This window comes from Aplysia californica, unplaced genomic scaffold (assembly GCF_000002075.1).
Source record: "Aplysia californica isolate F4 #8 unplaced genomic scaffold, AplCal3.0 scaffold01151, whole genome shotgun sequence".
NCBI classification, from domain to species: domain Eukaryota; kingdom Metazoa; phylum Mollusca; class Gastropoda; order Aplysiida; family Aplysiidae; genus Aplysia; species Aplysia californica.
In genome coordinates this window covers 39813-55056 of record NW_004798421.1, presented here as the reverse complement: position 1 = coordinate 55056, position 15244 = coordinate 39813, and the positions used below count along the sequence as shown (strand labels likewise).

Genomic DNA, 15244 nt, shown 5'->3' with positions numbered 1-15244 from the left:
GTGTGTGCGTGTGCGTGTGTGTGACAATCAACCGACCTGCGGCGAGTCAAATGGATATCTCGGGGTGAACTTGAAGCCTAGCTGGAACTTTTCTCCTTCATACAACGTGCCAGTGGCTCCGTCAATGTCAACCACCCATCTGTGAGAGAGAGATTTCTAGTTTTAGTACGAGTTTTACGGCACTTGCAACACAATAAAAAGGTCATATAAGTGCTGAAGATTAGAAGTGCTACAAGAGAGTAACAAACACAAAAAAAAAGAAGGAGGAGAGATAAGGACGATAGATGTTTGATAGGAAAGAAGAAGTAAACCACACCAGAGCACCCATCAACCACCCACAAACCAAGTTTGCCGCAGTTGATACGGATTGTTCATAGAAAGTGAAAAAAAAAAAAACCCCAACAAAAGAGAGGGGCGGGGTGGGGGGAACAAACAAGACCGCACAAGCCTATTATGTTTGTTTTTTTGCCTCAGCACGGAACAGAAAAATTCAGAACGCTGGGTCTCAAAGCGAAACAGTATGATCTGCTGACAAAAGTGTTTAAAAAGTCAAAACTTTAAAAAATAAAATTACGTTGATTAGAAACATGGACTGATCGATATATATCCACTTACGACTGACAGAGAAAATCGCCACCCTCCAGATACGACTGGCTAGCCCATATCCTTTTCTTTTCTTAGTGGATGATGATAATAATAATAGATAGCATTTGTATAGCGCAAATCCCCGCTCAACAGCAAGCTCTATGCAGCAAGCTCTATGCAGCAAGCTCTATGCAGCAAGCTCTATGCAGCAAGCTCTATGCAGCAAGCTCTGTGCGCTTCACAATCTGTACTATTTGCAGCGACAGTAAGTTATACACGTGTAATAATACAACCAAACTTGCTGTAACAGCCAAATGCCTGAGACTACCACACATGATGTGTACAGGTAGCCATTCCCATTCCCCCCCCCTTGAATTTCTTTTCCCACTATAATGGCTCTGTGCGAGACCGCTGCCTGTCTAATACGGGGTGCCCACTACAGCTGGATCAGGCCGACGCCCGACTCGATCGCCTGAAACTGAAGACAAACACGTCTTTAAAAAATTTTTGAGGCGATCGAGCGGGCGATCCGCTCAATCCTATCCGTAGTGGGCACCCCGTGTAAGGCAGCCACTTTTCTCCTCAACAATGGGTGGCCTTCCAGGACAATTTCAACTGTATTTACATATATATATATATATATATATATATATATATATATATATATATATGTATATGTGAGGCACCGTGGTGAAATCAGGCGCATGTCAAAATAATCAAAGAGAAAAAACTGGCATTTTCTCGCAGGTACGTGAATTTTTATCGAATTTTTGTTTTTTGGCTCAACACCTTTCATGCAAATTAAAGAACACATTTCTGGTGTGGATTTTTACAGAAGAACGTAGATTAAATGTACAAAAAATGTAAATTGACAATTTCCATGGACGTTCCAGCTAAGGAAATAACGAAACCTTGCAGCTAATTTTACCTCTGAAACCCACCTTTATTCGCAAATATCTTGACTTGTATCTGAGATAACTGGATATTTTAAAAAATCAAAAGCAAGGCAAATGGACAGGCTTTAAGATAATACAACATCAATTACTCCATATATGCCCAAAATTTTAGGAGAGCCTGATTCCACCGCGTGGTGACACATCCCAAGAAGGGAACAGTTGCGACTTACTCTGATAGATTGGAGCTGAGGCTCTCCATGTTCACCTTGACACCCACCGGGGGGTCTTTGGTCATCGCCTGCAGCTCCTTCTGGAGCCGTTTCTGAGAACAAAGAAACAAGGGTGAGTGCTGGCATAGTTGACGACGTTCTACAGCTGTGAGTGCTGGTTCAGTTGACGGTCTACCGTCTACCTCGGTGTTTCTGGTTTAGTTGACCGTCTACCGTCTACCTCGGTGTTTCTTGTTTAGTTGACGGTCTACCGTCTACCTCTGTGTTTCTGGTTTAGTTGACGGTCTACCGTCTACCTCTGTGTTTCTGGTTTAGTCGACGGTCTACCGCGGTGTTTCTGGTTTCTGACAGATTTGTACTAGGTAAAAGCCAGCAGCCAAACATCTGGCGGTCCAAATCAGCGCTAGTCCTAGCACAGTCAGTATACACACAAGTACAAAAAAGGCCAATAAATTACAACTTTTCACATTAATTCCCGCGCGTTTTTAAGATCGAAACATGGGTCTAAAAGTAGAAACGTCAAAATAACTTGAATAAAACGTTTATATTTGTGTAAAACGGATAAATTACAAGCATGAACTAGAAAAGGGCTTTACAAAACTTGAACAAGAGATAAAGATGGTAGTGAGTGAAACGAAAAGAATGCAAGTGGCTATTCTCACCCCGGGTGAGAATAAAAATACGATCGACACCTTTCACCCTGGGTGAGACTTGCCAACGTTGGCTATTCTCATCCGGTGTGAAACAAAAACAAAGAAAAAAATGATGTTATAGAGCTCAACAGTTAACTAAACTGGTCGTCTACAAAGATGCTACGGCTATTTCACTTTTCGAATCGAGCCGAACTACGTGGGTCGCCATTTTGTTTAGCCCAGAATTTCTTGCTAGGCCTTCTCCTTCTCTCTCACTCTCTTTCTGAACACTGTCTATTAGTGTGGACCATCAAATTGACAAAACAAAGAAAAAAATGATGTTATGGCATGGCGCAAAAGTAAATTAATTTGATCATCTACAAAGATGCTATGCTATGGCTATTTCGAATCAAGCTGAACTACACGGCTCGCCATTTTGTTTTGCCAGAAAGTTCTCGCCACTCCTCTTCTCTCTCTTTCTCTCTCTCATTGCCCGCAGATAAAATTGCACGCTTTCAACACAAGAGCGCTGGAACGTTTGTTCACGGTGAACTCTACACTGGTTGGCCTATCACGGTGAACGCACACTCATCGCCTGAGCTATTCTCACGGAGGTCTAAAAGAATACCCCCCAAAAATAGCATTGACACTTTTAGAAGCTGAGTATCTACAATATTATCTAGAATAGGCCTATTAGGCTAGACATCTAATTAATATATCCTCGATCTAGGCTAGAAATCTAGATTCAAGGCTTTGGGGAGAGTTGATTCACATGAATTTATGAATTACAATATAAGATCTAGCTGCTCTATCTTGGAACTTGAACATTTTCATTTTAGATGAAGTGGATAGCCTGAACTGTGCTGCATGCAAGATGCTGAATTAATTCTATTTTTAGGCCTCCGACTATTACTTTTAGCCTTATATTATAGGAATAATATAAGAAGAAAGAACGTCCCATCCAAAGATTGGGTGTTTTTTTAACTCATGCACCCATCTCATGAAACACGTTTTATATAGCTAGAATCTACAGGCTACTTTTTTTTTCTTGATCTAGTAGTATAAATGCATGCTGAACACGAAATATAATATAAATGGCCTTCATTTTTGCCGCAAATCAATAGTATTGAGTTTTATTGGTGTGTGAAAATGGTAATATTTTCTTGACTTGATTTTAACAACAAGGGGGGTTTCAGGTGGGCATGCCCCCCCCTCCCCCCCTGTATTTCACAATAATTTGATTTTTGTGACAATTAGGATTGAATATATTTATTTGAAAACAATTGATTTGCAAGGGTTTTAGTCGCCATACGTATGTTCTACAGCAAAAATCAAGGCAGTTTAGCCCTCAAATCAATGCTTCTGTGTGTGTGGGTGCAACAGTAAAAATTTACCACCAAAGATTGTTTGATGTGATGTTCACTTTACGGCTATGGAGTGTCTACAAACACGGTAACCGGGCGCCTAGGCCTAGTCTCAGTATCTACGTACATGGTAACCGGGCGCCTAGTCTCAGTATCTACGTACGCAGTAACCGGAATGAAAATAAATCATTATTTGTCCTGGCTGTCACTGCCTGAAAAAAAAAGAAAGTCATACGTCTTGGCGGGCTCGCCATCGTGACCAGTCAGTGAACCTGCGCATATGCATCACATTGTGAGTACCGGTTGGGGTCACCAAAGTTCATTCAAAGTCTGTACTTTTACGCTGCGAAGTATAGGGCTCCAGAAAGGGGGGATTATTTATTTTTTTTAAAGGTACAGTCGGGGAAGGGGTGGGGATGAAAGCAACACAGGATGACAAAATCTGAACTTGGAGTTCTGAACTGCCCGGTTACCGTGTACGTGACACTGAGACAACATGCCCGGTTGCCGGTTACTGTGTACGTAGATATTGAGGCTACATGCCTGGTTACTGCGTATGTGACACTGAGACTACGTGCCCAGTTGCAGTTACCGTGTACGTGTAGACACTCCTTAAATTAATAACATGATCAAGCCTCCAAGACTTAGGACTAAGATTCAAGATAGTTTTGTCACTTTAGACTAGTTTAGACTTAGACGACAGGCAGGGAAGAAGAGGCCAGAAGGCTGGAACGGATAGATTCTAGAGTCAACTAGATCTAGATCTAGAATCTCTAGAAGAAGGGGTGTCTACAGTCTATCAGTCTTTTCGTGTCTTTGACTTTCGATGCAAGTCACGGGACTCAGAATTAAATGTGTATGCGAACATGCCTACTTGTTTGCATTCAACATCAATCTAAAATAGACATAGATTTAGATCTAAATCTAGACTCCTGTTCATACAAACGTATAATGCGAGTAAATTGTCCAGCAATTAATTAGTAGATTATCTATCTATGTATACAACATACTTCCATAGAAGTCATTTCGTTGGAAATGGATGATATGATGACCGTTTCCGTATTACCAGATTACAGTCTCAAAGTTTATTGCCAATTACGACACAGTTTGACATGAAAACTTCATTCTAGCCTATTTTTGTACAATTATTAATTTTATTAACTTGCTGGATGGTTTATGATGACGAATTTTAAAAATACAATCGGAATTATGTAGAATTTTCTTTTTATGTGGCTGTAGGTGAAGAATTAATCGAATACTGAATCAGAACAACAAACATACAACTTGGCATTCTACTCTTTCACTGTTTACATATATTTTCGAATATATTTTGCTGTTTTTCTATTATTTTATTATGGCCTGTGAAACATTTTTTTTTAATGACAAAAAGTAGTAGACTGTAAAACTTGAACAGAAAATTTGCATGTTTTGGTTCTAAAAAGCGAAACCTTGTATGCTAGTAGCTTTACACGTAGTTGCCAGCATGGCGCCTGTAAACGTTCGTCTGAATCCCGTTGGGGTTGTAATTTTTGTAATTGGTCTTATTCTTAGTTTGTTTTACTTATTTGGAATGCCTGACTTGTTTCGCAGAGAACAAAGAGTTAGCATGAAAGAGCTTTTAGCTGTAAGCATAGGACTAGCTGAAAAAGGAGGAGACAGAGTCAAGGCGATACACGACTCAAAGCAACTGAATGAAGCTGTCAAAGGAAAGACCAAAGAAGGTGTCGATGAAATGTTGACAAGCGGTGATTTAGAATCCCACAAAGCTATATTTTATGGATTTTCAAAGATGTACCCGAGCATAAAGGTAAGTGCAGTTAGTTCCATCACTTTCTCTTTTGTGTTATAAACTGATTAATAATGGTTGTGGTGCAAAGTTTATGGCGGCGCCTGCTAGAATTGTGACTGTGACACACTCTACTCTATTTCTATGTTATATTATAATTCTATAGACTAGATCTAGTTTAGATCTAGATCTAGATCTAGATTATCTAGATATAGATCTAGATCTAATCTAGATCTAGCTAGAGTACTACTCCCCTTTCCCTAAGCATTCGAAACGCTGTTAACGGTGATGTCATGTCGTCACACTGCACTGTAAACATCAACAACACACGCGCGCTCAGTGACTGGCGCTGTGAAAGTGATGGACTTAGAAATCTAGATCTAGATTCTATATCATATAGATCTAGGAGAAAAACAATTCGACAGCACTCCGAATAGCGGAAGTTAGGTCTAGGCTTATCATAGCCTATATTATATAGAAAAAGCTATTCAACGACGCTGTGGATAGCTAGTGAATGTAATGTTGAATAGTGGAAGTTAGGAGTTAGGTGTGGGTCTATCATTATACAAGAAAAAACCATTCGACAGAGGTGTTCGAATAGCATGAATAGTTAGCTCACGCTTCGATGAATTTTTGTTTCCTCAAAATCACACAGCACTAGAGTCTAGTCTGATCCATACCACGCTAAAGAATGGAGAAAAAATGCCAGATTGAGATCATGGCATCACTTTTCGCCCAATTCTGTTACCTTAAGTTTAGTAGTTAGCGTGACTCAGCAGCCCGCCGGAGCTCCTCGGCTCGGGGTCATGAGGCTAATGAGCGCTGGAGCGACTTTGCCGCTGTCGGTTAAGAAGTTCGCATTTTTGTCTACGTTTGAAACGAAAATAACTTCTTCCCCATTCCACACAGCACACCATTATGCGCATGTTCTAAAAGCTCAAATGTCTTGAGATTTATTCTTCGTTAGAATGGTTAATTTCTGAGCCTTAGTTTTTGTTCTAGACAATTGTTTGTAGAGTACCCAATTTGTCCTATTTTAGTTACAAACTTATGAATAAAAGATTGTTTGTTTTTAAAAGGCATGACAGATCTCTCCAAAATCTGGGTTAAACTGACTACGAATATCATGTCTTTTACCATGAGAAATCTTATATCTGCGCGAGTAGTAATAGTCAAGTTGAGAAAAGAAAGATGCACATCTGCATTTTTTATCTGAAGACACTCAGTGCTAGCTCTTGTTTTACCATTAAACAAGAGAAAGTTACTCTGTGTTTGTTCATGAATCATGCAGTGTCTGTGGCAGCCTGCATACAACTAAGAAAGATATATATATATATATATAGATCTAAATAGATCTATATATTTTAATATTATTATTATAAGATTTCTTAAAAACACAAAAAAGTGTGTTAATACATGGGTAGAGATGAACTTCTTGTATGGAATAAAAATAGGCCATCGTTATTCGGACTCGAGTCAGAATAAAAAAAATTCTTATTCGGACTCGAGTCCGAATATGAAAAAATGTTATTCGGACTCGGGTCCGGAAAAAAGGAAGTGTCTTCGTTCTATAGATCTAACGTTCAGTGCTTCCAATTTTCGGCCATTTTTTAGTTTTCCCCACACCTTATCTGCCGATCCAATGCCCGCCGCCTCATTGATACGCCTCCCCCCCCCCCCCCCCACGTTTCCCACTTTCATTGTTGTAGAAAAAGGTAAAATTGAAGATTAGCAGACCACCTGGCATATTATGAGCTGTGTAAAAAAAAAAAAAAGACCGATTCGTTCAAATACACAAGCCTGTGTCATATCGATTGTTTACCAAGAAAAAGTTGTGTTGCTGTGTAGAGCCGAGCATACGGCAACTTTTGATTCCATAGACCAGCGCACAATTCATTACGTATTCATTACGTAGATCTATGTCAAGACTAGCTTATTATTGTAATAATGATAAGTTGCCAGGGGGGAAAAGACCGACGCTTATGCGACGTTCAAAGCCCGGACCGATAGTGCCCCCCACCACCCTCCCCGACACGCACACAGCCACACGTGTGCCGGCCGCCCATCCGACCCCGACACATGCTAACGAGCCATCTTTAATTGCTTCTGATGACCTCTTGACAAATAAACATTTATTAGAAGCGCTATAACTTTTCAGGCCGGCCTCAAATTCATCGTAAGATAAAAACTCCGCTCCTGCACAAAACGCCATTTTGCCCGAAGTGATCCCGGTCTCTACCCAGCCTGAGGCGAGTCACGAGTGAGGCAGGACAGGAAGCCGGATTCACGAGTCACAGGAAGTCGGAAGTGATGTCATGCTGGACAAGAATCAGAGTCCGAATAACATTTTTTCATATTCGGACTCGAGTCCGAATAATCACTTCGGCTTGATAAAAATAATGACAGACATTCATTCTTAGTTTTTGTGTTGGACATATGCTCGGACACTTATCATTATGAATGTAATAAAATCAGAACATTGTCAGTTATTGCAAATGGTTTTTATAGAAATGAAAATAAAAGCTGGAAAAGCCTTGCTGATTCAGTGTCTCAGGAAAGCTAGAAATTATTTTTATAAATTTTATACAATCACAAGAAGTCATCCGAGTTATTCAGTCAACTTACAAAACCTAGATCTAGTGTTTAAGAAAAATATCAGGAATAATTTATGGAGTGTAACTGATTGCCTACTGTTCGTGTATTACATTGTTGTAAGAGTTGTAGATTCTGGCACTAAAATCAGTTTACACTTTTTCATTAGGAGACATTAGGATAATTTTGATAAACTTTAGAGAAAATATGCGAATATTTCAGATTATATTAGACACATTAAAAAAAGTTGTATTTGGAGGAATTACTTCATAGCGAATTGTGTGCGAGATGGATAAAGTTGAAAAATTACAGCTTCCTATTATAATATGCACAGATTCCATCTTTTCTGAGTATCTGCACCATTGCTATGCCGTTCATGTTCCAAAAGTTCGACATTTTTGTCGCGCTTTTTATTTTATGTTGATTTTTTTTCATTCTCACTTGTACAAAAAATGTTATAATTTAGCATTGCCGACTTCAGCGCGTCTAACGAAATAACCAGACAAGCTGCAAAGTCCGTTGTTTTTTTGGGTCTCTAGAGCAGAAATGCGTGCTTTGGGTGCATTAAATGATAATTACCATAAATACAAGGATACACCTAAAACTACGTTGAAAAGTACCCAAAATTAAGTCGGCCCAGACAGAGCGGCGACAGGGAGCTGACCCCCGTGACCTCGACGTGATAAGGCGCTCGGCGGGGAACCCCCCGCGGCAACTAAAATTCCACCGCTGGTGCGCCATGAGATAAATAAAAGGCATTTTCTACATTGTAAACACAGCAGTATGAAATCAGTATGCTCGAGTTATTAGTAATTATATAAGTTAGAATTGTTATTTTTTGTATAATTTTGGGCGAGGAATACTTTTTAGTTCACTTCCTAAATTCAAAGGTTGAGCCCATTTTTTGTATTTAAAAAACTTATTATTTTATGTTACAAAGATTTAAAATTGTTGAATAACTGCAAATATTTCTATGCTTTCACACATACTATTAATCACACACACTGACACACATGCATTCTCAGATAAGGACAACGAGAAAGAAATAGATAAAAAAAGAGAGTGAGAGCTATACAAACATTCACCCACTCACTCGGTCAGACCAGATCCACATATATATTCAAATGGAGCGTTTTTCAGAGAACGTGTCGTTTCCTGACTCCTGTATCTGTTCAGCACTAATAAAGTCTGTGTTCAGTTTCAGCTTCAGAATCTGAGTTGATGTTGCCTCATAGCCATATGTGTCTCGACGTGGTGGAATCAGGTGCTCGTCAATTTTTGGGCATATATATGGTGTTATTGCTATCATCTTTTTTCATCTGTCTTGCTATTGATGAAAAAATTATCAATTTATCTTGAAAACAAGTCGAAATATTTGTGATTAAAGGAGGTGGAAATTGCCTGGTCTCAGAAGTGAAAATGACGGTAAAAAGGCCGTCAAAGTTTGGTAACTCTTTAGCTAAAGAGTCCTTAAAAACAGAAAAATGACACATTTTGTGCCTTTAACCAATGTTTTTCAATTAAATTCAAATGGAAATAAATGTGTTTTTATATATGGACATAAAGAAGTTGAGACAAAAAATAACAATTTAATAAAGAGGTCCAAACTGGGAGAAAAATACCTGTTTCTCCGAGTTGTGTATTTTGATGAGCGCCTGATTTCACCACGCTGCCTCACATATATATTCTTGTTGAACATTTCTCTGTCATGACTAATCCTTCAGACTGATATTTGTCGGAGATGGAAGAAAAGGAGGCCCTCTGGCCCCGCTCATGTTCAGAGAGTGACTGGTGTATCTAATGCTGTGTGCTCCCCACAATGTTCCAGGTGATCTCTGAAGAGCACGACATGAAACCTGTCGACTTCAACCAAATCACCGGGGTTGAAACAAAGCGGCAAGAAGTTGAGGATGTTATCAAGAGTGATCAGTCAATTCCTATCAGCCGGATAGCAATATGGATTGACCCACTAGATGCGACGAAGGAGTATACAGGTTAGGCTACCGTACATTCTGTAGTTTTCTTTTTAGCCTTCTCATTCTGAAGTGCTCTGTTGAAAACTATTTCAGCTATCCTTGACAGCAGCAGTGAGATATTTTTGTTGAACTTGTCTTCTCGTCCCATTGCTGCATTTTCTCAGGTCTGCTGTACATTTTGTTCCTTTTGTAAATTTCATATTTATAATAAAAATATAAAAATAAATATTACTTTAAAAAAAAGAAAACCTCTTTATCTTACAGCATACTGCTTCCAGCGACTCTGTCAGATTCCTTTTCACCAACATTGTAGTAATTTTCATCAATTGCTGAAATGGGTATCTCTTAGAGGGTGTTCTGTAGGTAGATGAAGAACTATGACAGTAGGTTCATTTGTTTTGGTTAAATGACCAGTGTAGTTTAGTTACCGACATGTTTCTGACTCTCAGGTTTACTAGAAGAGAGCTCTGGCAGAGTGGGAAATTCCTCCGGAGATAAAGAGCTCTCCACCACCGTCGCCAATATGGCTATGGCTGTGTAATCCTCGTCAATCGTCCAAACCGGACAACTAGTTTTTGTATTGTGATCATAGTTTCCACGGATCCTTCATTTTTCCCCTCTTCATGAACACCTTTCTACCCACATAAACATTTGTAAACATGTAGGAAAAAAAGTATTCAGTTGTCATGTCGACATTAATTTGGCTATGTTTGGGGCCGGGGGCTTTGATTTTTTAAGATGCATGTATTCTCGGAATAGAGCCAGTTGGTAGGGTGATGTAATTGGATTTAACACTTTGCAGTCACTTGGCGCAATAATGCGCCGGTGAAAATGATCCGTTCCGGTCACCTGGAGCGCTTCTGTGCCAGGCCCGAGAGGTCTGTTTCAGTGACTCTCCTGGCTGGGTGACCAGATGGTGTTTGGCACTGCTGGCTGTGTGACCAGAAGGGGTGTTTGGCACTGCTGGCTGGGTGACCAGATGGGGTGTTTGGCACTGCTGGCTGGGTGACCAGATGGGGTGTTTGGCACTGCTGGCTGTGTGACTGCAAAGTGTAAAGCGCCTTTGTGTGTGGAGACAAGTCATGACCACAATGTGATGTCAGTCGTTTCTAACAGGTTTTAGTGAACTAGAAATGATGTGTGTTTTCTGTTGCAGAGGACCTTTTACAATATGTGACAACTATGGTATGCGTGGTGGTGGACGGAGAGCCCAAGATTGGTGTGATCAACAGACCTTTTGAAAAAGAAACGAGTAAGTGTTTTTTTATGTTGTTTTTTTTTCTCCACTTCATTTCCGTTTGTCGTACCTGGTGCAGGACAAAAATGCGGAACTTTTTGCTTTTTGCTGTAGTATGGACGTCATGGAAGTTGGCGAAAGTTGCCGTCTGTGGTTGCCTGTAAGACGTTACATGTTTGTCACGCCAGTCATCTGGCTCAGAGTCTCTTGATCGAAGATTTAGCCGCAAACACAGCCTAGATGAATATTTGTGAATACAAAAAATGGGCATGGCTGTACCGAATTTAGTAGTATTAATTTATTACCAAGCTTGCGAGCTATTGATAAGCATAGGTGTACTCTCGCAGAGGATAACATGCTCTCAACAAAATAATTTTATAACGGCAGAAATTTCAGTTTTTGACTTAGATGTGCAAGTTTTCAGAGATTATTAGAAAGATGGGGAATATAGAGAACTAGTTGGGCCCCCTTTCGATGAAAGGAATGATCGGTGCATTAACATCAACTGAAAGTCATTGGCCTACTATATTTACGCTTTACTGGAAAGGAGCAATCTTGAGAGGTTAAAAAATTAGAAGGTCTAGATCTATACTCTCAAAACAAAATGCGCCTCGTGAAATACACTTCCGGCACTTACGTTGTTAAGGACAGCTACGTACCGGTACTTCCGTTGTGAAGGACAGCTATGCAGATTTGTGTCGTTTCTCAGTGGAATAATCACAAAGGCCAAAGAAGGACGGGAACTTTTTGTCAAATATATTTCTCTAAATTCAGGAAATGAATAAATAAAAAAAATCGGGCTCGTCATGGGGACATATCTATCTTTTTGCAGGTACTTGCCAACTTTCAACTCTGTAGCTGTCGTAGTTTTATGGGAAAAATGACACGTGTGTTTCCAAGTCGCCAAATATAGAATAGATGTGGAAAGTGACGCTATGGAAGAGCCAGGGAGGGAAATGTGTCACGAGATGGCTAGATGGAGACAGCGTGTCGGCTCAAATTGAAATGTTGGGCTGCTGCATGGCTGCCAAGCATTCTGTTTTTTTCGTAATGATTACGATTTTTTAGCCTCACTAAGAAATTCTGATCGTAAGGCGATTTATTACGATTATTTCCCGTCAGCAGATTTTTGGCTAGATCTATAAAAAAAATATTTTTGGCTCTTTTTTTTATTTTACAAGTGTTAGTGCAAACATGTAAATCGCCCGCCAATAGTCGGAAAACCGCCAACCGAGGTTGTCGATTGTCTAGTGGTTAGGTTACCAGACTTGTAATCGTAAGGTTGTCGGTGGTCTAGTGGTTACGCTACAGGACTCGTAATCGTGAGGTTGCGGGTTCGGGGGTTCGAGCCGCAGGCCCGACTTTGTGTCCTTGGAAAGGCACTTTACATGAATTTTCCCCTCTTCACCCAGAGAATTGGTATCCGGCCATAGACAGGGAAAGATCTTGTCAGTATGTTAGTCACGGCGTCACTTTTCGCCCGATTCTGTTACTTTTAGTCAGCGTGACTCAGCAGCCCGCTGGAGCTCCCCGGCTCGGGGTCACGGGGTTAATGAGCCCTGAGGCGACTTTGCCGGTGTCGGTCGGGAAGTTCGCATTTTTGACTATGTTTAAAACGATATAACTTCTTCCCCATCCCACACAGCAAACCATTACGTGGATGTACTAAAAGCTCAATGTCTTGAGATTTATTCTGCGTTAGAATGGTTAGTTTCTGTGTCTTAGTTTTTGTTCTAGACAAGTGTTTGTAGAGTACCCAATTTGTCCTATTTTAGTTACAAAGTTATGAATAAATGATTGTTATTTAAAAAAAGGCACGACAGATCTCTCCAAATTCTGTGTTAAACTGACTACGAATATCATGTCTTTTACCATGAGAAATCTTAAATCTGCGCGAGTAGTAATAGTCAAGTTATAAGAGAAGAAAGATGCACATCTGCATATTTTAACTAAAGACGATCAGCGTTAGCTCTTATTTTACTATTAAACAAGAGACAGTTACTCTGCGTTTGTTCATGAATCATGCTGTGTCTGTGGCAGCCTGTGTACAACTAAAAAGATATAATATAAGCGATTTAAAAAACCACAAAGCCGTGTAAATACATGGGTAGAGATAAACTTCTAGTATGGAATAAAAATAATGACAGCTAAAACATTCATTATTCTTAGTTTTTGTGTAGAAAATATGCGCGGACACAATTATGAATGTAAAGAAATCAGTCACATTGTCAGTTATTGCAAAATGGTCATAGAAACGTAAAAAAAGCTGGAAAAGTCTGGTGCTGATTCAGTGTCCCTGGAAAGCTAGAAACTATTCTTATAACCCAATTACGAGAAGTCATCCTTATTATTCAGTCAACTTACAAAACCTAGACTTAGCGTTTTAAGAAAAGTAAGCAATTTCTGGAGTGTAACAGATACTGTTCGTGTATTAGATCTACGTCGAAGATGTATTCTAGCACTAAAATCGATTTGTACTTTTCATAGAGAAACTTCATGGTAACTTTTATAAACTTTCGAGAAAATATGCGAATATTCATGATTATATTAGACACATAAAGTTGTATTTGGAGGAATTACTTCGTAGCGAATTGTGTGCCCGATGGATAAAATTGCAAAATTACAGCCTTCTATTATAAGCGCAGATACCATCTTTTCTGAGTATCTGGACTAATGTTATGTCGTTCATATTCCAAAAGTTCGACAGATTTTGACGATGCGTTTTTTTTATATTGATTTTTTTTCATTCACGCTAGTCCCAAAAAAATTACAATTTAGCATTGCCGACTCCAGCGCGTCTAACGAAATAACCAGACAAGTTACAACGTCCGTTCTTTTTTGAGTATCAAGAGCAGAAATGCGTGCTTTGGGTGCATTAAATGAGAATTACCATAAATACAAGGATACACCTTAAATTGTACGTTGAAAAGTACCAAAAATTAAGTCGGCCCAGACAGAGCGGCGACAGGGAGCTGACCCCCGTGACCCTGACGTGATAAGGCGCCCGGCGGGGAACCCCCCGCGGCAACTAAAATTCCACTGCCGGTGCGCCGTGTAGTGTTTTAGCGCCAATAAAAATGGCAGCTTGCACTGTATGCTTCCCAAGAAGTTGAGGTTGTTTCAGAATGCTGTCAGGTCTGCTGGGGTAATAGTATAGATTGTGAAGCTCATAGAGCTTGCTGTTGATTGTGGATTTGCGCTCTACAAATGCTGTCTATTGTTATAATGTGTACAATATTGTTCCCCAGTTTGGGCGTGGGACGGCTATGGTCATTCAAAGTCCCTGGTTCAGGGAACACAGAAGAGCGGGGAGGAGCATAGCTTCATCGTGTCTCGGAGCCACGCGGGCGACGTGATCAAGGTGGCGGAGGAGGCGCTCGGCAAGAACGTCAAGATTATCGAAGCAGGGGGAGCAGGTACGTGACGCAGGTTGTGGTCGAAGCAGGGGGAGTGGGTACCTACGAGTTGAGTTGTTACGTAGACCTGCATGTTTGCCAACTATCGTCTGAAATCTGACAATCGCGACCCGGCCGATGCTAACTATCGCTAGGCCCACCTGAATTGGTCAATGTGCGAAGTGCAAGTCCCGGCCAGTCGCCAGCGCCCCCTTTTTCTCCGGTCAGCTTTGTCTGCACTTTGGTTTCCATACGAGTTGTTCCGTCACAGCAGTCTCCCAGGTTGTGGTCTTAGCAGACGTCACGACACACAACTCCACGACACACAACCCCACGACACACAACTCCACGACACACGACTCCACGACACACGACTCCACGACACACGACTCCACGACACACGACTCCACGACATACGGCTCCACGACACACGACTCCACGACACACAACATCACGACACACAACATCACGACACACAACTCCACGACACACAACATCACGATACACAACTCCACAGACGCTGATGGGATTGTGGGAAAATACAGTCAAAC

At 40.5% G+C, this 15244-nt stretch overlaps 2 protein-coding genes across 2 annotated transcripts in view; one reads left to right on the top strand and one right to left on the bottom strand.

Moving 5' to 3' along the window:
* The window catches only part of LOC101858080 (ubiquitin-conjugating enzyme E2 W), a gene marked incomplete in the record, with an annotated part of 10598 nt that extends 5523 nt beyond the window's left edge, over positions 1–5075 (bottom strand). The window contains 3 exon segments of the mRNA XM_013090138.2: positions 37–139; positions 1712–1803; positions 4718–5075. Of these exon segments, the coding sequence (XP_012945592.1) occupies positions 37–139; positions 1712–1803; positions 4718–4732 (210 nt within the window).
* Positions 5076–5162: 87 nt separating this feature from the next.
* LOC101857297 (inositol monophosphatase 3) overlaps positions 5163–15244 on the top strand; it is a 13008-nt gene continuing 2926 nt past the window's right edge. Inside the window, exons 1-4 of the mRNA XM_005111935.3 lie at positions 5163–5514; positions 9914–10079; positions 11218–11313; positions 14547–14714. Of these exons, the coding sequence (XP_005111992.3) occupies positions 5191–5514; positions 9914–10079; positions 11218–11313; positions 14547–14714 (754 nt within the window). The 5' untranslated portion in view covers positions 5163–5190. The remainder of the gene's footprint in view (positions 5515–9913; positions 10080–11217; positions 11314–14546; positions 14715–15244) is intronic.